Source organism: Bubalus bubalis, chromosome 4 (assembly GCF_019923935.1).
Source record: "Bubalus bubalis isolate 160015118507 breed Murrah chromosome 4, NDDB_SH_1, whole genome shotgun sequence".
Classification (NCBI taxonomy): Eukaryota; Metazoa; Chordata; class Mammalia; order Artiodactyla; family Bovidae; genus Bubalus; species Bubalus bubalis.
In genome coordinates, this window is record NC_059160.1 from 146,491,654 (window position 1) to 146,517,744 (window position 26,091).

General features: G+C 49.9%; 1 protein-coding gene and 1 long non-coding RNA gene across 11 annotated transcripts in view; one reads left to right on the plus strand and one right to left on the minus strand.

The window, feature by feature from the left end:
- The first annotated feature begins 7,888 nt into the window (after positions 1–7,888).
- UNC5B (unc-5 netrin receptor B) overlaps positions 7,889–26,091 on the plus strand; it is a 92,374-nt gene continuing 74,171 nt past the window's right edge. The window contains exon 1 of one of the 2 annotated variants that reach the window (XM_044942216.2): positions 7,889–9,255. In XM_044942216.2, the coding sequence (XP_044798151.1) occupies positions 9,177–9,255 (79 nt within the window). In that variant the 5' untranslated portion in view covers positions 7,889–9,176. The remainder of the gene's footprint in view (positions 9,256–26,091) is intronic. The other variant, XM_006051142.4, reaches the window with a different exon arrangement.
- Positions 10,232–14,514, minus strand: LOC123333439. Of its 9 annotated transcripts, none has more exons than XR_006550839.1 (6): positions 14,164–14,514; positions 13,839–13,969; positions 12,916–13,041; positions 12,669–12,761; positions 11,367–11,493; positions 10,232–10,272 (listed from the first exon to the last, which is right to left on the minus strand). It is a non-coding gene; the product is annotated as an uncharacterized LOC123333439 (long non-coding RNA). The 9 variants fall into 9 exon arrangements; XR_006550842.1 differs by having other exon boundaries at positions 12,916–13,038; positions 14,164–14,513; XR_006550840.1 differs by lacking the exon at positions 12,669–12,761 and having other exon boundaries at positions 11,367–11,571.

A 26,091-nucleotide genomic window follows, 5' to 3' on the forward strand; every position in this document is an offset into this window, starting at 1 on the left:
GTCCATTGTTCCATGTCCAGTTCTAATTGTTGCTTCTTGTCCAGCATACAGGTTTCTCAGGAGCCAGGTCAGGTGGTCTGGTATTCCCATCTCTAAGGATTTTCCACAGTTCATTGTGATTCACACAGTCAAAGGTTTTAGCATAGTCAATGAAGCAGAACTAGTTTTTTTTCTGGAATTCCCTTGCTTTCTCTATGATTCAATGAATGTTGGCAATTTGACCTCTGGTTCCTCTGCCTTTTCTAAATTCAGCTTGTATATCTGGAATTTCCCAGTTCATGTACTGCTGAAGCCTAACTTGAAGGATTTTCGTATGAAATGAGCACAATTGTACAGTAGTTGGAACATTCTTTGGCATTGCCTTTCTTTGGGATTAGAAAAAAAACTGACCTTTTCCAGTCCTGTGGCCACTGCTGAGTTTTCCAAACTTGCTGGCATATTGAGTGTAGCACTTTAACAGAATCATCTTTCAGGATTTGAAATAGCTCCACTGGAATGCTATCACCTCCACTAGCTTTGTCTGTAGTAATGTTTCTTAGGGCCCACTTGACTTTGCATTCCAGGATGTCTGGCTCTAGGTGAGTGATCACACCATCGTGGTTATCTTGGTCATTTAGACCTTTTTGGTACAGTTCTTCTGTGTTTTCATGCCACCTCTGCTTAATCTCTTCTGCTCCTCTTAGGTCCTTACCACTTCTATTCTTTATTATGCCCATCCTTTCATGAAATATTCCCTCAATATCTCCAATTTCCTTGAAGAGATCTCTAGTCTTTCCCATTCTATTGTTTTCCTCTATTTCTTTGCCTTGTTCAGTTAAGAAGGCCTTCTTATCTCTCCTTGCTATTCTCTGGAATATTAATCTCAGTGAGTGAATTATTTACATTATATTGTAATTTCTAGATAGTTTAAATATTGTGTTTAATTTGGTTAACTGTCCTTATTATATGAGCAATTCTGAAATTAGACTATTTGGGGTTTCTTATTTTTTTAATTTTTAGTGAAATATAATTGATTTATAATGTGTTCATTTCTGCTATACAGCAAAGTGATTCAGTTATACACATATACATTCTTTTCCATATTCTTTTCCATTATGGCTTATCACAGGCTATTGAATATGGTTTCCTGTGCTATACAGTAGCACCTAGCTGCTTATCCATCCTGTATGTAAGAGTTTGCTGCTGCTAATCCAGACTCCCAGTCCTCCCCTCTCCCGGCCCTCTCCCCCTCGGCACCCACAAGTCTGCTCTCTCTCTCTGTGAGTTTCTGTTTCATAGACGTGTTCATTTGTGTCGTATTTTAGATTCTGCATATAAGAGATATTATATGGTATTTATCTTTCTCTTTCTGACTTACATCACTTAATATTGTAATTTCTAGGTCCATCCATGTTGCTGCAAATGGCATTATTTCATTCTTTTTATGGCTGCATAATATCCCACTGTATGTATATGCCACATCCTCTCTATCCATTCATCTGTTGTTGGATCTTTATGTTGTTTCCTTGTCTTGGCTATTGTAAATCGTGCTACTATGAACAGAGGAGTGCATGTATCTTTTTAAATTATAGTTTTGTCTGGATATATGTCCAGGATTAGGATTGTTGGATCATATGGTAGCTCTATTTTTGTGTTTTGAAGAACCTACATACTGTTTTCCATAGCGGCTGCAGCAGTTTACACGGCTACCAACAGTGTGCGAGGGCTCCCTTTTCTCCACACCCTCTGCAGCATTTGTTATTTGTAGACTGTTTGATGACGGCCATTCTGACCGGTGTGAGACAGTACCTCATTGCAGTTTTAATTTGCATTTCCCTGGTAATCAGCGATGTTAGGCATCTTTTCATGTGCCTATTGGCCATCTGTATGGGAAATTAGACATCTTTGAAATAGCAAAAGGCATTTTTATATGCCAAGGGCTGTATTCCATAGTTTTAAAACAAATATGAAGCACCTTGATGTTTTTCTTAGGCAAAGTACCTTGGTGCTTACCTGAACACATTTAAATTGGAATGTTTATTAAAAAAAACAGAGTATGAGAAAGTTTAAAAGGTCTATCTTGCTATTTTAGTCTATACCCTGTTAGACTGTACCCTCTTCCCTCTGTATGGATAATTTCCTACTGAAATTCCAGAGAAGAACTGGAAGAGGCTGGTAGCATGGCCTGGTCATAATAATGTGGGTTTAAAGCTCAGAGTCAGTACTTACCAGCTGACCTTAGGCATGTCCCTTTCCCTTTCAGAGCCCCAGTTTCCATTTAATGGGCCCATGTTTAACACCTACCTCCAAGAAAAATAGAAATGAACAATGAAAAATTACTTTGTTAAGATTTAAAAACAAACAAAAAACTACATCCAGGAGATGTGTTGAGCATGCAGGCTCTGGCACCAGGCTTCTGGGTTTGAATCTGGCCTCCATCTCTAGCTAAGCAGGAAAACCTGTCACACTTTTCCCATTAAAATGGGGCTAATCATTGCATCAACCTCACTGGTTATCATGGAGACTGAAGGAACCAATTCTCTCAGTACCCTTGGCATGGTGTCTGGCTTGCTGCAATTTCATTAGCTGGCCTTTTTACTTTTCAAGATGGCAACCCCTCCTGTAAGGACTGGTTGGTGCTGCGGTCACAGCTATGCACTGGGAACTCCACAGGCACCTCTGACTCACCACATCAGCACCTGGACCCAGCTACTCCCAAACACACCGTCCACATTCCTGATCCTAGGCCTCACTCACCATGCTCCCTCTGCCTAGAATGCATTCGTCTTTCATGTTTACTTTGTCCTTCTCACCCCCGGGTCTAATCCCCAACATGACCCCTTCAGAACACTAAGGAAACCCCCTCCACCACTGCAGGCAGGCCCCAGGCATGGTAGTCTCAGTCAGCAGCCTGTTCCAGCTCTGTCTTCACCTGCTTTTTCTATGCCCCATAACCCACAAGCAGGACATACTGCACAATTTACTGGACCCAATGCAAAGTTATTTGGAACAGGGCTCCTCATTCAAAAATTATTAAGAACTTCAAGATAGACAAATCCCAACTGAGGGATATTCTGCAAAAATACCTGATGAATAATACTCAAAACTGTCAAGATCATAAAAAACAAAGAAAACCTAAGAAACTCTTAGAGGAGCCCTTCGAGTCCTGACTACTATGTGTAATGTGGGATCCTAGGACAGAAAATGGACATTAGGTAAACGCTAAGGAAATCTAAATGAATCTTAGTTCATAATAGTATTTCAATATTGGTTCATTAATTATAGCAAATCCACCACACTAACGTAAGTTATTAATATTAGGGGAAAGAGGGAATGAAGGACTATGGGAACTTTCTGTGCTATGTAATTTTTTCATAAATCTAAAACTGTTCTAAAATTTTGATTTTTTTTTTTAAGTAACAATAACAAAGAATTTTGAGAAGGCAATAGTGGAGAAAATTGTGCAAGACAGAGCCAGGATTTGAATCCGAATCTGTCTGACCCTAAAGCTTTTGTGCATGACTGCTTACACTGCTTGAATTCCAGGGAGAAGGCTCTCTCCTAGAGGTAAGAGAAAAGATGCATATGGAGTGGGGGAGGAGGTGGAGGGTTGTCACGGTATTCAGTAGAGAGGTTAAGAGCCCAGCCTTGATGACTCAGGCCACATAGTGTGTGTGTGTGTGTGTGTGTGTGTATGTGTGTGTGTTAGTCACTCAGTCGTGTCTGACTCTTTGCAACCCCATGGACTGTAGCCCACCAGGCTCCTCTGTCCATGGGATTTTCCAGGCAAGAATACTGGAGTGGGTTGCCATTTCTCCAGGGGATCTTCCTGACCCAGGGATTGAACCCAGATCTCCTGCATTACAGGCAGATTCATTACCGTCTGAACTACAGGGAGGTCCTGTATAGTGTGTGATTGCATTTATATGAAATTCCCAGAACAGGAAAATCCATAGAGACAGAAAGTCTGGTTGCCAGAAAGTCTAGTTGTCTGGTTGCCAGGGGCAGGGGAAAGGGAGGGGAGCATAGGGAGTGACTGCTTAATGGTATGTGGTTTCTTTCTGGGGTGATGAAATGGTGGTGATCGCTGCACAACAATGTGAAGATACTAAAAGATACTACATTGTACGCTTTAAATAGTTAAAATTGTAAATATTATGTTACCTTGATTAAAAAAATATAGTACAAGCTTGAGATCCAATCTGCCTGGATTTGAATCTCCAGGGTCCCGTTTACTAGCTGTCTGCTACCTCGGGCAAATTACCTCTCTGTGCCTCATTTCCCTCATCTGGTAAATGAAGTAGTAACAGTCCCTAGCTCATAAGGTTGTTGTCAGCAAGATCCAGGCGTTTGGAGTCCATCCCGGCCTTGAAGGGTCAGGGGAGGGATTATGAACTCATCCCCAAGACTTCCCACCTAAAATTTTGCAAACAGAGTGGTCTGAGAGCCCCCTCCCCAGACAACCTGGAGTGGAAACCCACTTTTGGGCGGCCCCAAGGTGGAAGCCAGAGCGCATCTCCATTCCAGACCCATCGCTTTAGGAAGCAAGCCGAAGCAACTACGGAGGAGGTGTGAGCTGCAGCGCGCCGCCTAGTGGCGCCTTGAAGCACAGAGGTACCGGCCGCCTGGGAAAGCCGCCAACCGAAGCCACTAGCCACGCCTGCAGGGAACCCCGGACAGCTGCTCCTTATTATAAAATAGGTGGCGTGTATTCAGCCAGATTAGGGGCTTTCTGTATATTCTTTTTAATCCCACGAGCTAGTTATTGTTCCCATTTTACAACTGATGGAACTGATGCTTGGAAAGGCTCAGCAGCCAACCCCAGTTCTCCCAGCAGGTAAGAAGAGCAGCCCCCCGTCTGGTGTTCATCCATCGGCTCAGCTCCAGATTCCAGAACTGTCTCTGATGCTCTCTCCTGATTTGGGATAAATGAGGGTAACCCAAGGAAGCACTACAGACCCCACTAAGGGTCAAAACTAGCTCTGAGACCGATTTCAAAGCAACTGCATTGCCCAATGTCTGCCCCACCTCCAACCTCAGGCCCTGTAGAACCCCCTAGGAAATGGAGGGGAGGTGGGAGGCTCCTTCCAGGGCTCATCTGGCAAAGCTGTGGGCCCTTTAACCAGTAACCCTTCCCCAGCCTCACTGATGCATCCACTCAACCAATATTTATGCATGTTTATATACGTGCAGGACAGTCTGAGGTGCTGGATATATCATGGTGAGCAAGAAAAGGGGGCTCTGGCCTCCAAGCCTCTTTTATTTATTTACTTATTTATTGGCCATGCCATGTGGGATTTTATTTCCCCAACCAGGGGTCCAACCCAGGCCCCATGCATTGAAAGCATAGAGTCTTAACCACTGGACCACCAGGGAAGTCCCTCACCCTCTTTCTTAACTCACAGCAAGACCTCTTCACTCTGAGTCTGACGGCACTGGGTTTGGGAACACCCTGGTGTTAATCCAGATATTCCAATGTGTCATCCCAGGGCCAGGACCTTGCCCAGTCTTCACGCATTCTGGGGAAAGGTGTGAGCTCAGGGTAGTGTGACTCCCTCTGAAGTCTTTTTGCTGCCCCCCAGTTGAGGGCTGGCACTTGAAGATGCCCAGGCAGGGGGGAAGCCACACCCCCAGTGGTTATTTAACTGCAGGTGTCTGGGGAAGGGACATTCTCCCAGACACTGGAATGGCAGGGGAGCGGGTGCAGAAGAGTTATGGAGGAATCCCAATGTGGTAAGTCTCCTGCCCCCAGGCAGGAGTCCTGGAGGCAAAGAAGGGTCCAGGACCTACAATGGGCATATTTCTAGGATCAGGGGAAATGGGATGAGGATCAGCAGAATAAGAAGAATGGACTGTTCTCCTTTTGCTTGCCCAACCCCCGACCCCGAGACCCCTTCTCTCCAGTTAGGAATTAAAGTCATGAAATCTGACACCAGGACTAGAAGGGCCTGCCTGGTGCAATTACTATCTAAACAGCAGAATCCTGTGCACTGGAACTTTTTTGAAAAATGTCCAATATCATATTGGTCTTCTGGTTAAGAGAGAGAGCATGCCTGTCCTGTGGTCCCTGCCTGCCAAGGCTCTACTGAGGTCCCCGCTGAGTTATCTAGCAAAATGCACTTGACCTTGTGCCTGTGCCAGGGGTTGACAGTCAGATGCCGAGCCTCAGTACATGTACCTATATGTGTTGCCTGGTGGAAGTTAAGTATCTAACTGTCTATTTGTCTTTAGTGTCATCTGCCTAAGAATGTATTTGTACTTTTGGATTTGCACGCCTGTGTGTGTGTCTGTGACAAGGTGAATGTGTGTACTTTTTAAAATCCTATGTTTTAAGTATGTGGGCCTCTCTGCAGGTGGGTGCCTTTGTGATGTTTCTGGGTCATTTTGCACTTGATTATTTTCATTGTATATTTGCTTGTGTGTGTATCTTTGTAGGTGTGCCTGTAACTGTCTAGGGGTGTGTGTGTATATGTGTGCTTGTACTTCTGTGGTTAGGTGGGGCTGGTTGGGTGTGAGGAGCTATTGACTCCCTCACCTACTGCCCTTGCCTGGGCCAAGCTAAAAATAACCAACCTGTCTTTGCACATGGGGGCCTTTCTTAGTTGGCCTCAGTTCTTCCCAGGGAGTCCTACTTCCCCATATCCACCCTCCTGATCCTGGGGGCCTGGCCAGGAAGGGCTGGGGAGGTGAACTGATCCACCGACCTCCTTCCCTACATGTTCCAGACCCAAGCTGTGGAGGCAGTCTGTATGGACGGGAGTCCTGGGCAGTCCTGCCCTTCTCTGTTCTCTGGGGAAACAGCTGAGGCAGGCCCTTGTTTCTTCTCTACCTGCCCCCACCCAAAAAAATCCCTTTCCAACCTGTAGTTCTGGCCTCCAAGTTCTTTCGCTGCCAATCTAGGAATCGATCCTGGGAGCACTGACCATATTCCAGCCTACCCCCTACTGGCCTGGCTGGACCTCCCTCTGCCTTCCTTTACCCCTTCCTGAAGCAGCCACTGCCTCTGTATTGGAGGAGTGATTCCAGATCCCAGCTCTGGAAAAACCCCAAGTAGTGAACAGACCAGGACCAGAGGAAGGGGCATTCCTGCTGGCTGCCAGTCCTTTCTCACCCACCAGCCCCAGAAGAGGTAGGAGGGTGGAGGATCCCCAGCTCAGCATTTCTTTCCAGTCCTATCTCTCTTGCCCTTTGACTCATCCACTCATTCACTCAAAGCTGTGTGATTTTGGGCAAATGCCTTCATGTCTCTGTGCCTGCATTTCTTCATAGGTAAAATGAGATTACAAATGGTACTTACCTCCCAGACTTGTGAGCATTAACTGAAGTGATGCATATAAAGAGCTTAACCTGGTGCCTGGCACATAGAAGGACCTTTTGGGCATTAGCTGATCCACCCCTTCTAATGTCACTGGGTTTCAATCTCAAGATACTGCCTAACCCCCAAACTCCACCTGGCTCTTCATGACCTTTGGCTCACTCTTGGGTGGTCAGGATTTTCCACCAGGAATCAGATTGGCTGAGAGGCGAGATCTTGGAAAGAAAGATGGAGGGATTATTGACATTTGTACTGCAGTTTCTGTACTTTGGCCTGGGAGGCACGCTGCACTGCATGTAGGGTCTTAGTTCCCCAGACCAGGGATTGAACCCATGTGCCTGCAGTGGAAGCACAGAATCCTAACCACTGAACTACCAGGAAATTCCCTCCATACATATTTTAAAAATTAAATTCTGCCGTGCCGTGCCATGTCGTTTCAGTGTGTCCGACTCCCTGCGACCCCCTGTACTGTAGCCCACCAGGCTCCTCTGTCCATGGGATTCTCCAGGCAAGAAGACTGGACTGGGTTGTCATGCCCTCCTCCAGGGGATCTTCCTGACCCAGGGATCAAACCCGTGTCTCTTTTGTCTCCTGCATTGGCAAGCGGGTGCTTTACCACTAGCGCTACCCGGGAAGCCCTACAGTTCTACACCCTCTTATAAAATTGGTATTATCATTTTTCTCCATTTTGGAGATGATGAAGTATCAGAATGGTTAAGTAACTTGTTCAAGGTCACACAGCAGGCAAGGGGCAGAGCCCAAATTTACACCAAGCCAAAAATGGCTCTCCCGTGCCCCATTGTCAGTTGGGATGGGGGTAACATCCTAGGTGCTGGGTGCTACAGGAGGGTCAGCAGGGTCTGGTCAAACAGTTCTGCCCAGGGCCATGCCAACAAGTAGGGCTAACCAGGATGATCCAGATCCACAGTCAAGTTCACAGAGCTGTAAGTTCCAACTTAACCCGGGATTTGAGTGTTTGAGATTTTTCTCATTTAAGGAGCGTTTTCTGGGAAAGAACTCCCACCCCCACCCCCTTCCCATGTAGAGAACATAGATTTTAAGTAGTACAGACCAGGGAACCAAAAACAACAGAGTCCTGAGTTTAATCAGAGGAGAAAGCTAACACAGCCAAGCCAAATGGAAGCGCAAAAATACATTTCCTTAGTTTCTGGAAAGGAAAACTGGGCAGACTCCGCTTCCAGTTTCGATCCAGAGGCCGAGTTTTCCAATGCTCCGGGTCCAGCGTCTCTCGAGGACCTCCCTGAAGGGCCCCCAGCTTCGCTGAGGCCGCGCCCAAGGAGCCGTCGGTCACCCCCTCGAAAGGCCCCCGCCGGCTCCGCCCCTGCCCACCCAAGGCCCCGCCCGCCCCGCCCCGCCCCGGCTGTGCTTGGTCCTCCTCAGCTCAAAGACTCTCTAAGGGTGAGCGAGCGGCAGCGCTCGGCGTTGTGGCTGGAGGCTGGGGCCGGCGAAGACGCCGGAGCCGCGGGTAGCAACTGGGCGCAGGAAGGCGCTTACTGGGGTTCGGACCGCGCGGCGTCAGCCGCTGCGAGCGCCGCTGAGCGCTCTAACCTTCAGTCGTGCAACTTCGTAGCCAGGACGTGAGAACCCGGAGAGCGCTCGAGTCTCGGAGCCGGAGGAGTGCAGAGAGGGGCGCGCCGGAGCCTGACCGGAGAGCGGACGCCAGGCACCCGTCGCGCTCCGAGCGCCCGGCAGCCCTCTGCGAAGGGTGGCTGCCTCTGCCCCAACGGAGGGCACGAGCTGGCGCGACCGGGCGCCGGGGAGGACGGCGAGGAGGAGGCGGCGGCGGCGGAGACGGCGGCGGCGAGGCTGGGGCCAGGGAGAGAGCCCCGGGGGAGAGGCGCCCGAGCCGGGCCGAGGGAGCATGTGGGCCCGGAGCGGAGCGCGGGGCGCGCTGCTGCTGGCGCTGCTGCTCTGCTGGGATCTGAGGCTGAGCCAAGCAGGTAGGGAGCTATCGGGCATGGGGGAATGGGGCAAGGGAACCCTGGCGCCTCACTCTGCCCCGAAGTTGAGGTGGTCCATCGCTCTGTTAGTGCGCGCAGGGAAAGAGGCAAGGGCGCCCAAGTTCGAAGGTAGATTTCTCTGCCCCACCAAAGTGGGCGATTGGCGCAGCCATCTCGCGCGGGGTGCGCAGGCCCTCTAGCTCCTACTTGGAAAGGAAGGGTCGGTCGCTTCTTTTCCCTGGAATAGCATCCGAGTCGGGGTGTGCGCCTCCTGGAGGACCGGCCTCCACGGGACCCCTGGTTCCGCGCGTGCTTGGCAGTGGCTGGTAAAAAAAAAAAAAAAAAAATCCCCCAGTCGCTGCACAGGCCAGGTGTGCGCTCGCTCCCGGTTCGCTGGCAACTTCCTAGTCCAGGTCCCGGCTCGCCCAAGCTCCTAGTGCGGCACCGACCGGAATCCGCAGACTAGGAGGAGGGAGCGAGAAACCTGGGGAGCACGGGAAGCACTGGTCCGCTCCACGAGCTGGATGAGGCCAGCTTGCAGGGGTTTGGTTACCGAGGAGAATAGGGCTGAGTCTTGCACGTACAGTTTTCCCCGAGATCTTGGGATTCGCGGGTCTAGAAGAATTTTTTTTTTTCTGTGTGTTGGTGGTTGAGGAGAGGAGTACGTAGCGATCTGCCTAGTTTCTTTTTAAATCAGTCACTGGCATTCTCCCCGTCTGGGGAGTCGGCTGGGTGCGCTCGCCAGGCTCCTACTCTGGACCCACCAAGGTGCCTTAAGGGAGTCGGTGGGCTACTAAAAATTAAAGCCCCTATTCCGCCTCTTCCGCCGTGGATGTGTACACGTCTCGCTGGTCTGTAGGTGGGTCCGGCGCGGCTGACTGGGCTGAGTCTTCCTGGGGAGCGGGGTGGACGCACGGGAGCCATCCACCTCTCTCGCTCTCTCTCCGGAACCGAAGCACCGGGCTTTCGAGGTAGGGTGGGGAAGGGCAGCATCCTGCAGAGTCCTCTGAGTTGAGGCTGAGAATGGGGCAGGAAAATTGGTGCAGAAAGTGGACAGATGACGCAGCCGTCCCCCCCCCCCCCCACCTTCCGCTGAGGTGTTGACGTCCGCCGTCCTCCTGCCGCCCACCCCCCCCCCCCCCCCCCAACTTGCAGTCAAAGATTCTTCACTCTGGAATTAATGATTCCCACGGCCCAGGCCCAAGTGAGGACTTGGTTTTAGCACATCCCCCCCCCCCCTCCTTTTTTCCCCTAGCCCTATGTTGTAAAGTTACGACACAATCATTTGATCCACGTTAATTATGATTTGGGCAGACTCTGGTATTTAAAGCAGTGTTTTGAAGTTGGAAGGTAATGATGGGGGAGGGGGCAGGCTGCTGAATGACCAACTTTGTTTTAAAGAGTGGCAGTTGGATGTGGGAGGTGCTGGTCTGGGGTGTTGGTTTCTGGTTTTGGGGTGTCTGAGGGGACGTGATTGAAGGGTTGGGTGAAGTCTCTGTAAATGGCACATGGGCAAGACTGGGTCTTGGGAAGCTGTCTTTGACCAGCAGGGCAAGGATATAAGGAATAAATACTGAGATTACTGAGGGTGGGGGGCTGGGTAGGCAGGAGAAAGACAAGACTGATTGGCCTGGAGTTCTCCAGAGCTGCAGAGTAGGCTCCCTTGGGAGGCTGGGGGTGGTCCGCCTTGCGTGCTTAACAAAGCATCCGGCCTCCACCTTCCCCAAAAGAAACCCCAGGCCCAGGGCTTTGATGGATTTGGGCACGATCGGTGCCCAGCCAGAAATGGCCTCTAATACTGGGCTTTGATTTCTCACTAGCAGAGTAGAACTGGCGTTGGAATTGTGCTCATTACTTAGCGCAGCAGGGGTTGCCTGCCCACCAGCCTGGAGAGGGGCCAGCCGGTGGGATCAGCCTGCTGCCTTCCCTTTGCCCTTAGAAGCCTGCCTTTAAAGACAGAGAACATGCCCCTTCCTCCTACACAGCCCTTGTACTCTAATGTACAGAGCAACTTTCAGAGTATTCATTAGGTCTTCCCAGCGATCCCCCATGAGCTCCACTGCACAGATGGGGGAAAAAAGGCCAAGATGTTGCCTCTCCTCAAATCTTACCTTCTCTTGACCGCAGATTGCAGATTTGTATCCAAGGCTCCTGTTCAATGGCCAGGCTGATTCAGTCCACTTTGAATTTCTGCTTATGGTCCCATCCATGGTCTTTCTTGGGAGTCTCCAAGCTCTCCTGAATAGGCAGGCACCTCTCTGTCCTTTCCCCTACTCCTATTCCCAGTGGATCTGGAAATGAGTTCCCTTTACAGCACTGAGAATTTTTTATAAGCCATAAAATTTGATGGTGGAGAAATCAAACCCAGAACCATAAGCCCCAGACTCTTAGAAGGAGATGTCAGCAAGTGACTGGCCAGAGAGGACACTTTAAAAGCTGAGGTTAGCCCTGGGAATCTCCTCCTACCTATCCCTCAGCCTTTCCTAGAGCTATTAATGAGCCTTTCCTTGGCCTGTGGCTGGGATGGCTGAGAAGGAACCAAGGTGTCATGATAATGCTTCTTTTTAAGGTGCGGTTAAAATTGGAGTTTTCCTAGTGTTTTTGCTCTGTGTGTGTGTGTGTATGTTGGTGGTGGCCTGTCCTTGTCTTCCTGTACACTATACTAAATGCCAAGTTCACTTAAACAAATGGAAAATCAAGAGTGTCTTAATTCTTTTTCTCATTAAAGTGAGAGTACCACTGCAGGGGAGGAATTCTGTATGTTATTTCTCTCCCCACCCCACAAACTGGGAATTCCATAGGACAAATTAATTCCCCTCTCTTCAAATCCACTTATTTAACTGCTGAAGCTTTGGGACAGGCCCTGACCTGCCCAGGACTACACTTGGACTCAGGGAGAGATCTGAGATTTGCACTCAGGCCTCATAAACCTCATTCTTGTCAGGGCTCCTTTATTCCACTTGGGCTGCAGACTGTCCACGTGGGTCTGGGATTGAGATTTTGAAATCAAGGCCTGGCTAAGGCAGGCAGCTAAAGATGGAGTCGGTTTGGTAACTGAGTTGGACTGGGACTTGCAGGGGCAAAACTTGCAGGGAGCATGGACCTGGGTGGGAGAGGTGGAACAGGGCTGGGCCAAAGGTTAAGGTGAGACCCTGAGACCAGGCAAGTGCCCAAAAGTAGCTTCATCCCTGGTCTTCCAACACTGATCCCCTCAGTAAGAACCCCAGTGAGATAAATCACAATCCAGGCTCCCTTGGTCTGCAGGACTGCATGTTAGCATTTTAAAGCTCTGTCCTGATTTGTATGGAGGCTTCCCTGATGGCTCAATGGTAAAGAATCTGTCTGCAATTCAGGAGCAGAGGGTTCGATCCCTGGGTGGGAAAGATCCCCTGGAGAAGGAAATGGCAACTCACTCCGGTATTCTTGCCTGGAAAATCCCATGGACAGAGGAGCCTGGCAGGCTACAGTCCATGGGGTCACAAGGCGTTGGACACTCATTTGTATAGCTGGAGGTGAAATAGGTGTTTACATTTTTATTTTGAAGCTTTAGGGGCTCATCTCCTGCACCCATTTTGTTGTTGAATTTTCCCTGGACTGAGGTCCTGTGACCTGTTCCTGGCTGTCAGAGCAGGCTGTCAGGTCTGCCTACCACTTCCTTACCTGTAATATCTTCTAAGGAGGGTTTGGACTTTGGCGATGAGGCTGAAGGGGAGGTGGATCTCTTACATTCCAAGTGCTTGGTTGGTATTTCTGAATGGCCCATCCTAGAGCCTCCTCCCGGGCCTGCTGGCCAAACATATGGTCATTTGAACCTTATGGCTGGGATTAGGGTAGCAAGGAACTATCTTGGAACCCCTGAGGCCTGGAGGAAAGGGTTAAGGAGCAGGGGTCATAGGCTGGGATTTAGGGGTTGCCTGTGGGGTTGGTTGTAGGGAGAAACTACTCTCAAGGCAGGGAGAGAAGGATTCAGACACTAAGACCAGGGCTGGCGCTTTTGGCCTCTACTTCCTCCTCCTCCCCAGTTTCCTAAACAGCTTCCACAAATGGAATCTGTTTAAAGCTGTGAAGGCAAAATGAAACCAAACAAGTGTGTTCTGTGCTTTTCTGTTACTTTGCTTTTTTTTAAAGGAAAACTTAAAATATCGTAATTAGAATAATATGAGGAAGGGCAGTTTCAGGTGGGTGGAGGGAACGTGTGTCCTCCTTTTGATTTGCTCCTGAAGTTGGGGATGGGGCGCCACCTCCTGCCCCACCATGGGCCTGCGCTCAGCCGGGTACCGCTGGAGCTTGGGGAGTTTATCCCCAGTCTGACCGGGTGACCGAGGGCCAGGTGAGCCCCTCCTCTGTGTTTTTTGAGAGAAGCCTGGCTTCCCGCTGGGAGTTGGGCGGGCGGCTGGATTGCGCAGGATTCGAACTCCGGCGGCCAGCACCAACCGCTTCAGTCACTGCGCCCCCTCAGGGCAGGCGAGTCCTCACCGCGCCCCTGTCTCTCCGACCCTCCACTTCGGCGAGGCTAATGGCAGCGAAAACATTTGCTGAAGTGAAGGCATAAATCAGCCACCTCCCCGCTCCCCGGACCCTACCTGCTTTGTTCCTTCTTTATCTTCAGAAGTCCTGGGTTGCTGGACGCTCCCGAATTTACCCTTGCAGACAAAGCGACCCGGTTAGCATCTCCGAGGCTGGCGCTGGCGGGGCTGATTCAGCTCGCGGGTACCTGGGGGACGCACGTATCTCGGCACCGACACCAACCGCTCCCCCTTCGCTTCCTCTCTTGCGTACCCTCTGGTCCTCCTCGGCCCCCTCACCAGCCCCCTCTACCCCGTCCCCCTCTACCCCGTCCCCTGCCGAGGAGCCGGGGCAGCTCTCGGGCCACGGTTAAGGAGTGAGTTCGCGGAGCTTCCTTCTCACCTCCGAGAACAGGCTGACCCCAGCGCCTCGCAGCTTCCCCGCCTGCTGCTGCGCGGCTCTTTTCGAGAACGGCAGGCTGTGGTGTTAAAGTGTGCTTGGAAGAGCGGGTCGGGGTGGGGGTGAGAATGTGTATGAAGGAGGTGGGCGGAGGTGGGAGTGTGCAGGGGGAGGTGAGGGTGGGTGTGGTGCTGCGTTGGGTGCTAGGTGTGGGTGGGGAGGGCGAAGTGTGCAGGAGGGATAGGGGGCATGTCTTGAGTTGTGCCTTTTGCATGCGGGATGGCGGTGCATGTGTTTGGGTTGGGGTGGGTAATGCAAGTGGGTGCAGCTGTGGTGTGTTTGTGTGTAAACAGGTGTGTGTAGCATGGGGACACTGAGTCACCACCTTACTAGGGAAGCTCGGGTGTTCTTAGGAGGTGGGAACCCAGGTGAGTGAGATTTGATCCATTTGGTCTGCATGCCAGGTTGTGGAGTTGGAAGGGCAAGAAGCTCCCTCACTTGAGGGCAGGTGGAATGGATTGGCCACAGACAGGCCCTATAGCTAGCTAGACCAGGAGCTTGGGTGACTCCCCCCAGGAGGACAGGAGTGCGAGTCCTGGGGTCCCCTGCAGTCTGCTTTCCTAAAACAGTGGCAGGTCCTGTGGTTTGAAGGTCTGCTCTCTGCTCTGGGTCAGGTTCCTGCTTTAGCCCTCCAGGAGGAGTGGGGTCCTCGGGAATTTGCCAGGGAAGAAGCAAGCTGAGCTCGGATGAGTGGCATCGCCCATGGAGAGCAACATGAGCAGGCATGGCTGGGCCTGGGACTCTCCGTGGATGTAAAAGAGCATGCAGACACATAGAGACACATACATGAGCCCTGGACTCCACTGTTCCTCATTTCCTTGGTCACACAGGGCTCCCCTGCCATCCTTAACTCTAGGGTAAGGTGTGCTGTTGTAGACTAGAGAGACCTTTAGGAAAATCATAGTCCCACCGATGAACTTATTGTTTAACAGATTATAAAACCCTCTCATATGTAAGACCTCAGTTTGTCCTTGTAAGAACCCCATTGGGAGGCGGGTGCCACTTAGGATGTGCACTTCAGACCTGGCTCAGAACCAGAGCAGCCCTGGCCCTAGCCCTCAAGGTGGTTACCATGTGTGAGGGATGCTGATGTCCACTCCAAGATTGGTAAGTGACATTCCAACAGCCTCTGTGGCAAATGAGGCCAATGACACTGCAGCTGACCTTTGAATAATGTGGGGGTCAGGGGCGCTGACTCCCTAGCAGTTGAAAATGTCTTTGCTACATCAGCCTCAAAAATAAAGAAATTGACAAATGACTCACCCAAGAGCAGGAAGCTGAAATGGTTTGGATAGAATCAGGACTCAAAACAGTTCTTTTGATTTCACATATTGTAATCTCTAATCAAACATAAACTCATCCCCAAGCTTAAACATCTATAAAATGAAAAGATGGGTACCACGGTCATTGAAAAAATACCTACTTTTACGTGGACCCGCACAGTTCAAGGCCGTGTTGTCCCAGGGTCAGCTGTCTCTTCGGGGAAGAGAGCCTTGGGGCTTCCTGGAGAGGGTGATGCGAGAGACCCTTGACTCTCTTTTGAGAGTCAAGGTCTCAAAAGAGAGACCCTTGACGCTCTTTTTCAGGTCTTTCTAAGAGCATTGCTGAAGAGGAGACAAGATGGGGACAGGGGTGCCCACCTGAGACTTATCCAAATCTTGAGAAGTTGGTCCTGCCAGCATCTGCAAGGGCTCCACCCTGTGTGGACACCAGTCCTTGGTGGGCCAGCTTTCTGCCGTATTTCCATCCTGGCCCTCCCAGGTTCAGCTGAAGGGGTGGTGCCTCTCTCAACTACCTCTGAGTAGTTGCAGCTTGGGGCTGGCACTTGAGAGGAAAATATTTCTTATTCTTTGATTTGCTCTCTGTGGTTCTTGAAGATGGAGTGAGCCCAGAAAACACTTTTTAAGCAATGATAGGGATTCCGCTGGGGACGGAGGTGTGGGAAGGTATACTGTGTTGCCTTCTGCCAGGCCCCCACCAGAGAACACAGAGTGGAGTACAAGTGAAGGACAGAATCCTCAGCCCAGCTACTGCCATGAGCTAGCTGGAGAGGACAAGCTCAGCTGTCAACACCTCTAGGAACCCCCAGCCCCTCCAACCCTCTCCTCACAGAGGACCCTCAGGACCTCAGCTGCAGGTGCGTGGTGTGGCCAACTGAGCTTCTGAGTAGATTAATATTGCCAGCATTGCCCTTACTAACCCTATGGCCTTGGGCAGCTCACCGAACTCTTCTTTGCCTCAGTTTCCTCACCTATAAAATGGGGGTAATGATAGTTTTGTCCTCACAGGGTTGTTTTGGGGCTCACATGACCTCATATATGATAAACCACTTAGCCCAGGGCCTGGCACACAATGAGCTCAGGGAGCACTCAGGCACAGCCCTGCGATGCCAGAGACGACCCCCTCCAGAAGGCCAGGAGGTTCAGGGCCTGAACCTGGGCAACTCCTGCCCTGGGAGTTGGGAGGTTCTGGCTTTTGCTCTTTCTCTGCTGTGTGACCTTAGGCAAGTGATTTCCTTCTCTGGGTCCCCTCTGTAAATTCAGGATGCGGGAAAGGTGGAAGGATGAGCCATCCTTAAGGGCTCTAGGATTTTTGGTCTGGTTCCATCTGAAGAGGCCCCAGCAAGAGACAGAGGTAACCAAGGCCCAGAACCACTGTGTTTACAGAGGCCCCTCTCGAAAGTCAATATATTGACTAGAATGCCCTTGTGAGCATTATGCAGCCCTGGGTCTCTCTCTCTCTAAAGCTATAAATCACCCTCTGGGACCTCAGTCCCTTTTTCCTGTTTCATAAGCATCTCCTGCCTCATAGATAGAGAACCCCAGATGCTAAGCAGGGCTGGGGAGGCAGAGAAGGCCTCCACTGGCAAAGGCACCCTGAGCATATGAACAAAGAGGTACTTGCTCCCCCCACCCTGATATCCCCACCAAGGCTCAGGGAGGCCCTGTGTGGGGTGTGGTAGGCAGACACTGTCCAGACCTGGCCATCCAACTCACTGTTTCATTTCCAGGGGTGGAGTGTCGTTGAACTCAGGATTGGGGGATTAAGAATCCTGTCCCCACACCAGGCATTGGAACACAAATACACTCAGCCCTAAAACTTGGTACACATGGATGTTCATTTGATATGAGGAGGTACTGGGTCAGAGGTGGGCAAAGCACTGGCCTGACCCTTGGATTGATTTGTGTTGCTTCCTGAATCGTGAGTCATGTGCCAGGCTTGTGGTGCTGGAGTGGGGTCTGGCATGATGTTTAGAGGGTGGGCTGTGCAGTCAGACTACTTGGGTTCACATCCTGGCTATTCTGGCATTTGGCTGTGTATCCTGGAGCAAGTTACCTACCCTCTCTGAGCTTTAGTTTCTTCATTTGTAAAGGAGGAGTGATAACAGTGCCAATCTCATCAGATCCTTGTGGGGATGAATGAAATGATGTATGCAAGTGCTCTGCACATTCTAAAGCACTCAATAGCACTCACTGTCCTCCTTCTCCTCATTGCTGTTGGTGCCAAGTATCGAGTGATACAACAGGAAGTCCTTCAGGTGTTGAGAGAAGGCTCTTGTGGAGCTAGGTGGTTGGTTAAGGAAGGCTTCCTGGAGGAGGGAAGGGTGGTACTTAACTGGCCTTGAAGGATAAGCAGAGCTCAGGTGAACAAAAAGGGCATTCTTGGTACAGGGTGTGTATATTGAAGCGTGGGGTGGGAACGTCTGACATATCCACCCATGAAATGGATTTTGAATTCAGCCATCTGATCATCTGATAAAACAAGACTTCGGGAGCCAGGGGTCCCTTCCTGGTGGAAAGAGCCAAGGCTTTGGAATTAGAAGGATTTGACTCTTACTGAGTGGCAGGGCTGTGTGGCTGAATCTCCGTGTACCCTAGTATCCCCATCTGTGGGGTGGGGATGACCCCCCTGCCTTCCCGGGATGGTGATGTGACGTGAGATAGACATGTGGCCCTGGCACACAGCAGGTTCCATTGATTTCCCATGGCCTCCCTCCTGCTTGCCTCCCCCACCCCACCCCCCGCCCGCCCCCAGTCTGGTTGCCCCCTGGCTGGGCCTGGGCCCTGCTTCTCTCCCTGTACATCTCTGGGCAGGAAAGCAGGGGTCAGAGAGTTCCTGGTGGCAGTTTCCCAGTAGGCCAGAGAGTCAGGGAGAGGGGCAAGAAGAAGGAGGCCGCCTTTTCTGTCCCTGAGACCTACCTAGGCCTGGTGGATATCAAGAGATATCCCTAAGGTCTGGGAGGAACGTCTTCTGTTGAGATCACCCAGGAGCCTGCAACCCCCAGAGGCCTTGAGTAGCATCTAGAGGCATTACTGGCATCAGGAGATGGAGCTGAAGGCAGGCAGCTCTGTAATGTGATCAGAGGCGCCCGCCTGCCCAGCCTGGGCCTGGGCACCCATGGAGGATGAAGAGCTTACAAGAAGTTGAGTGGGGGTTCTAGGAATGCTGTTCCTGGCTCCCTCCCCATCCCACCTTTGCTCATTCTGTGACACTCTGCAGGACAGAGTGAGACTCAGAGACGGGACTCAGGTGTGACACGGGGTAGAGCGGGGAATGCCTTATGGAGCAGCTTCCCACCTTTCGTTTTCCTTGTCATTCAAGCCAGGGCCCTGGGGGTGAGCAGGCAGGGTCCGTGAGTGGAGGCAGGATGAGGTTGAAACAACGAGGTGATGGGAGAGCAGCTGTAACACTCCGTGCCTAGGGAGACTGGGTATGATTTGGCTGATTTTGCTCAGTCACATGTCCCTGGTACACAGCACCATCCCAGGCGCAAAGAGAGAGCTTGATAAACACTTGCAGGGCAGATGAAGGAGGAATTCGTGCAGGCCTTCCTCGCTCAGGAGGTTGCTGTGGCTCACTCCCCGCCACACGTTGGACTTGCTCTTGTTTTAGAAGAGTCTCACTGCTTGGCTTATAGCCCCCACCACACCCCCGCTTTGCCTGCTTCTCTCCCTTCATTTTCTCCTGCTTTCCATCTTTGACCACATACTGTGCACGGGGTACCATGGAAATCAGAGCCAAGTCTTCAGTGGTCAGAACCCTGAGGTAGGAAAGAATTTATTCATGAAATCCAGTGGAGCCACAAAGAACTGATCAAGGACTGCAGTCGCGTGCCCTTTGTGCCTGTGCTCAGAGGAAGCAGACTGGCAGGTGGACACCGTATTTACCTGCAAGGTGGCCTTCACGAGGCCCATCTGGCTGGTCCAGGCCCTTTGAAGATGTTTGTTTCCAGTTTGCAGCCCCAAGCCCATTGATCATTCCCCTCTACCTTGCTGTCTAGCGGCTCAAGACAATGTCCATTCCAGATACACTGGTCCTGAGACCTGGGAGTAGGCAAGGGCTGAGACAGTATATCTGAAAGTTTGTTGGCAGAGTCTGCCCAAAGACCTCAGCCCTCCAGAACAGCTGCCACCAGCATCTTGGCAGGAGCTGGGTTTGATGCAGGGGAGCAGTTTTGGCTGCAGAGTCTGGCTAAGGCAGGCTCCCCCAGCACTACATCCAGTGTTAACATTCAGAGAGCATCCCTGGGAGATTAAATACCCCCAGGCGCTTAGCCGAGGCAGCAGTAGTCCGAGCCCCACTGCCGCCCTCACAGCTGGGCACCCGCTGGCTCTTGCCAGGAGTCCCCAACACTGATCTGGAACTCCTGCCTGGCAGCACGAGATCGCCAGAGCTGATCCACACATCTAATCTGGCCCCACCTTTTCCTGCTGGTGCACCCGGCTCTGTACAGACGCATACATACAAAAAGAACTCACAGTTGAGGATCAGGAAACCTGGATTCTAATCCTAGCCATGCAGCTAATCTGCTGTGTGTCATTGAGCTAATCCCATTCCCTCTCTGGGCTTCAGTGTCTTCATCTGTCCAGTGGAAGATGGTCTGCCCTAGAATCAGTAGACTGAGTTCAAGTCCTGGCTCCAACAACTAACTATAACTCCCCGAGCCTGCCTCGCCTCACTGTGAACTGGGGCCTGATTGGTTGCTGTTGGGGGGATGAAATGAGATGGGGCATGGTCAGTAAAGGTCGGCTCCTTTTTGTTTCTACCTGGGAGGAAAGCAATCTGCAAACCACTGATTACACCCCTCCTTTCTTTCCAATATTACCCTATTGACACACCAAGTATTAGACTTAAGGTTCAGGATGGCCCACAGGGTGACCTGATGATCTGCCTGGGGGTTACATCAAGAGGGGAAGCCTACATTGTCATATGCATTTGGAAAGAGCACTGGACTAGGAGTCTGTAAGCTACAGCCCTGAGACCAACTCTCTCTTTGTGTGACAACCAAATCACTTGCCCACTCTGAGCCTCAGTTTACCCATCAGCAAAAGGAATAAAAGAAGCTGAATGCCAGGCAGAGCTCAGGGAGAAAATGCCTGGACAGGTGCTTTGGAAACTTCTCCAAACCCCAGGGGTTGCTGATCTGAGTAGGGTTAGGGTTAGGGTTAGGGTTAGCTGTGCAGTATGTCCTGGGAGCTGCTCACTGTGGGGCAGGTAGGAGAGGGCCCATGTTTCCACTTCCCTGGCTGGAACCTCCTGCTGCGGGTGGGCCCTGGTTTCTCCCTGTGGCCTGGCTGGCCCTGGCTGTTGAGCTGGATGACAAGAGTTTGGGTCGCTTCCCATCCCTCTCTGCTCCACACCCCAGAGAAGGGGAGGCTGGGGTTCCACGTCAGGGAAGGTTAGTGTCAGTGCTGGGTTTGATGTGTCCGAGCCAGCACGCCATCTGCCATGCCCACCAGAAGTTACATAATCCCTCGGCTGACTGCCTGTTCTTAGAAAACAGGGCAGGCAGGACCAGCAGAGAGTGGAGGTTAGTTTTCTTCCCTACACTTTGTTCCCTCATAGCCCACCACCTTTCTGGACCCGTCTTCATTCTCCAAGTTGTTTCCACACTGTCCAGAGCCTGAGACATAAATGCTGGGACTGAGCCAGGCTGAGGTTGGAAGGGGACTAGGCAGTCCTTGAGGGCTGCCGCCTGGCCTGGGGGCAGCCTGCAGGAGCGGTCCTCACAGCCTCTCACATCTTTCCTCTGCTGAGCTCAGGCGGAATAGACTGAGGAGGGCAGCTCAGGGTTCAGGTAAGTAGGGGCAGACCCTCCCCCCAATTCCTACAGAGGTGTTCCTCTTCTAACACCTTATCAAATATTAAGCATTTTAATTGTATCTAAATAACAGCTAAATAATGCTACCCATGTATTGCTATGACCTTTGTAATCACTGAGACCCAAAATTCAATCCTGTCTCTCTTATTTGCTAGCTGTGTGATGTTGGTAAGGCAGCTTCACCAATGTTGGCCCCAGTTTCCTCATCTATGAAATGGGAATGATAAAGCAATTCATTCACTTATCACTGAATGATAAACGGGTTCACATCAATATCCTGAGGATCAAATCAGACAATAATCCGTGTAGAGGACAGAGAAAGCGTTCAATAAGTGGTAGCTGTCGTCATTGGTATCCAATTCCAGGCTTTTTGAAGAAAATGATATATAATGACTAAATCTTTTTTATTCTAGAAGAGCAAAGTTGGTTCAAGACTAATCCATTAATATTAATAACATGTGCCAAATTAGTATCGTATACCATATTAATGAATCTAAGGAAACAAAATCATGTGATTATATCTATAAATGCTGAAAATGCCTTGGACAAAATTCAACACTTATTCATGATATAAACATTCAAGAAAATCGGAATGAAAGAATAGTTTTTAGTATAATATATACTGATATGTTGCTGTTGTTTAGCTAAGTTGTATCCTACTCTTTTGCAGCCTCATATACTGTGGCCTGCCAGGCTTCTGTCCATGGGATTTCCCAGGCAAGAATACTGGAGTAGGTTGCTATTCCCTTCTCTAGGGGATCTTCCCCACCCAGGGATCAAACCCATGTCTCCTGCATTACAGGTGGATTCTTTACCACTGAGCCACCAGGGAGGACCCATATATATATATCCTGATCCTAAAGCCAGTATCTTGTTTAATGAGAAAACACTAAAACCATTTCGATTAAGATCAGTATAAAACATGGACACCCACCATTTTTCTTACATCCAACACTGCTATAAGTATTAGCCAATGTAATTAAACAAGAGAGATCAATTAGAGGCCCAAGAATGGATAAAGAAGTAAAACTATCCCTACTGATATTGAAACATACTGTAATCCCTGTATAATTAAAATAATGTGAAACTGGTTGCCTGAATTGGCAGATAAACCAGTTGAAAATAAGAGAAAGCCCAGAATTAGACCCGTATGCATATGAAAATATAGTATATACAGAGGTGACATCCCAGATCACCGGGCTAAAGACAGACTTCTAAATAAATGCTGCTTGGACAACTGAGTTGCCATTTAGAAAATGATAATCTTTGATTCATATTTTACACCAAACAGAAAAACAAACTTTAAATGGATTAGGAATCTAAATGTAAACAGAGGTATCATACAGGTAGTACTAGATGGAAACTCAGGTGAATTCTCTTTAATGTTGAGGTGTATGGATGCGTGCATACTCAGTTGTGCCTGACTCTTTTTGACCGTATGGACTGTTGCCTGCCAGGCTCCTCTGCCCGTGGGGATTCTCCAGGCAAGAATACTGGAATGGGTTGCCACGCCCTCCTCCAGGGATTTTCCCCACCCAGGGGTTGAAACTGCATCTCCTGTGTTGGCAGGCAGATTCTTTACCACTGAGCCACCCGGGAAGCCCAGTGTTGGGGTAGGGGAAGGCTTTCTATGACTCAAAATCCAGAGACAATAAAATTAAAACTTGCTAATTTTTATTATATAAAAAATTTTAAAAATTTACAATAAAGCACCCTGCTGCTGCTGCTGCTAAGTCGCTTCAGTCGTGTCTGACTCTGTGTGACCCCATAGGTGGCAGCCCACCAGGCTCCCCCGTCCCTGGGATTCTCCAGGCAAAAACACTGGAGTGGGTTGCCATTTCCTTCTCCAATGCATGAAGGTGAAAAGTGAAAGTCAAGTCGCTCAGTCGTGTCCGACTCTTCGTGACCCCGTGGACTGCAGCCTACCAGGCTCTTCCGCCCATGGGATTTTCCAGGCAAGAGTACTAAGGAAAGTCAAATACAAATATTTGACAAATGAGGAGGAAATGTTCATAATATATGCCACAGACAAAAGACTAATATCCCTAATACATTAAAACACTCTTAAGTATTGAGGACCAAAAAACTTGATTATAAAGTAGGAAAAGGGGACTTCCCTGGTATTGCAGCGGCTGACTCCCAACATTGGGGGCGCAGGTTTGATGCATGGTCAGGGAACTAGATCCCACATTCTACAACTAAAGATCTCACAACTAAGGCCAGGTGCAATAAAAATAAATAAAAATAAGTTTTTTAAAAAGTGGGAAAAGACATGAACAGATAATTCACAAAATAAGATATTAACAGTGACACTCAAACACATGAAAAAAGATGTTACAACTCATTCATATTTAGAAGCAAATTAAAACAACTCTGAGATACCACTTCTTACAAGACTAGAAAAAATTAAAAATTGTGACCAAACATTCCACTGGTGAGGCAGTGGGGAACAGGCACCTTCAGACACTGCTGTTGGAAATGCAAATTGGTACAGTCCTTTGGAGAGCTAATACAGCAATACTCGACAAACTTCATATATGCTTTATTTTTTGGCCGAACAGTCCTACTTCTAGAAATCTGCCCTTAAAGTACACTTTTATCAATATAAAAATACTTATGCTCATGGTGAATGATTACAGCATTATTTGTAATTCCAAAATATAGGAAGTAACCTGAACACGCTGGTAGAGGAGCTGAATAAACTATGATACAACCACACGTTGGAGTACTATGCAGCTGTGAAAAGTGATCCTAAAACTCTCTAAGAACTGAGATGGTGAGATTCCTAGGACATACTGACAAGTAAAAGTCAAAGAAGCAAACCACAAAATAGTATCTAAAGGCCGCTACCTTTCATGTAAGAAAGAAGTAGGTATAAGACCAGGCTGGACCCAGACCTCTTTTCTCCTTTTTTCATGGCTTCTTGACAATGTTCTGTTTGCTCATCAAATGCCCAGTTCTGGTCTGCTTAAAGATCTGGGCAGTGATCCCTGCGTGGGGAGACAGATTTCCTGTGCTGTTTTCGAGGAAGATAGAGAGGAGAGGGGCAGGACCCAGAAGTCGCCTGAATTGTGACTCCTGGCTCCATGTGGTCCTGCAGCCACCTGGGACTCACTTTCCTCTTCTACTGAATGGGGGATAATAAATCCTACACCATTGGCTACACAGGCAGGAGGTGGGACCAACATCATAATTATTCATGTATGCAAAGGGCTTTGCATAATGTGGAATATGTTATTTATTATCTACTTACATAAGGCTCTGTACCTTGCTCCTTGGGGCTCAGGTGGGTATTAGATCCTCCTTTCCAGTCCCTTGTGACATACCTGTGCATGCACACACACTCCATTCTGTACTGTACACCTCCAGATTCAGAGCTGTGGAAGATGCAGAGGTGGTTGCTTAATTTGTTGTTTCCTTTACCTGTGAGGGTCCCATCCACATACTCTCCACTGCCCATCATGTGTGTTTCAGGCCCTCTGGACCCCCGGCCTCCCTCCTGCTCTTGGGCCTGCTCTTATGCCCATATTGGCCAATTTGAACCCATTGGGCTATTTAGTTCTTAAAGATTGAAGGCAGGAGGAAAAGGGGATGACAGAGGATGAGATAGTTGGATGGTATCACCGACTCGATGGACATGAGTTTGAGCAAGCTCCAGGAGATGGTGATGGACAGGGAAGCCTGGTGTGCTGCAGTCAATGGGGTTGCAAAGAGTTGGACACGACTGAGTAACTGAACTGAACGTCTCTGGGAGGAAGACCCTAGCAAAGGAGCAAAATGGGGCTTGCAGAAGTGAGGTGATCCCTGCTAATCTCCCAGCTTTGGAGTCAGAGCCTAGTCTAGATCTAACCTTAGCCTCTGGACTCCAAGTCTAGTGCTTCTTCCAGGATCCCTCTCTGTATCCACTTTCCAGGGCTGGGTCCAGGTTTTATCCTTTGGGTACTTCCCTGGATGTCCCAGTGAGTGCTGGCTGCTTGATGATAATTTGGGGAGTGATTGGTGAGTGGACAGAACTTGGAGCTGCTTTGTGAAATACAGAATCTTCCAGCCATGTGATTCTGGCCTCACTAAAAGGGCTTTTCTTACATGTTCCTCCCCATGCACCATATAGTCATATGTTCATATGGTAGCATGGGGAGGAGCCTGCAGGGGGTTGTCTGTGCTCCTTAGGCCCCTGCAGGTCCAGTGGTCTAGGGGGAAGGGGCCAAGCCAGACGTCAGTCTCTGCAGAGCAGGAGGGGCTTTGGGCAGGCAGTGGAGGGGGTAATTTGCCGGAAGGTCATGGTCCAAGCCCTAAGAACTCTGCTTGCCAATCAATAAGTCGTTTATTATGCCCTTGACAGCATGTTCCTCTGCCCCACCCTGGGTGCTTGCAGAGGGAAGGGCAAGGCCAGCAGAGAGTCTGGCCTCTCCAGGGAAAGGGGCTGCTGGGAGCCAGAAGCAAACCATCCTCCCATCTCCTCATCACAGCTACTGGACCAGAGCGGCTGCCCAAGCCCTCAGGCACCCTGATCACTGCTGAAGAAAGCTGGCTGAAAGTTTCCAGGTACTTGGGCATCTCTATCTCACTGCCCTGGACTTCTTTTCCAAGGCTCCTTTCCAGGAATTGTAGTGCTTTCAGGGAGGGTGCAGTCCTAGGAACCACAGCCTGGTAGACCTTAGAAAGGGTCTCATGAGGGCCCAGCGTCCCCTTAGCTTGAGCAGGAGCTGGTGGTGTGAATCAGTCGTGTGCTATTTTCGGCTCTCCAGCCCACCACATGTCAATATGGT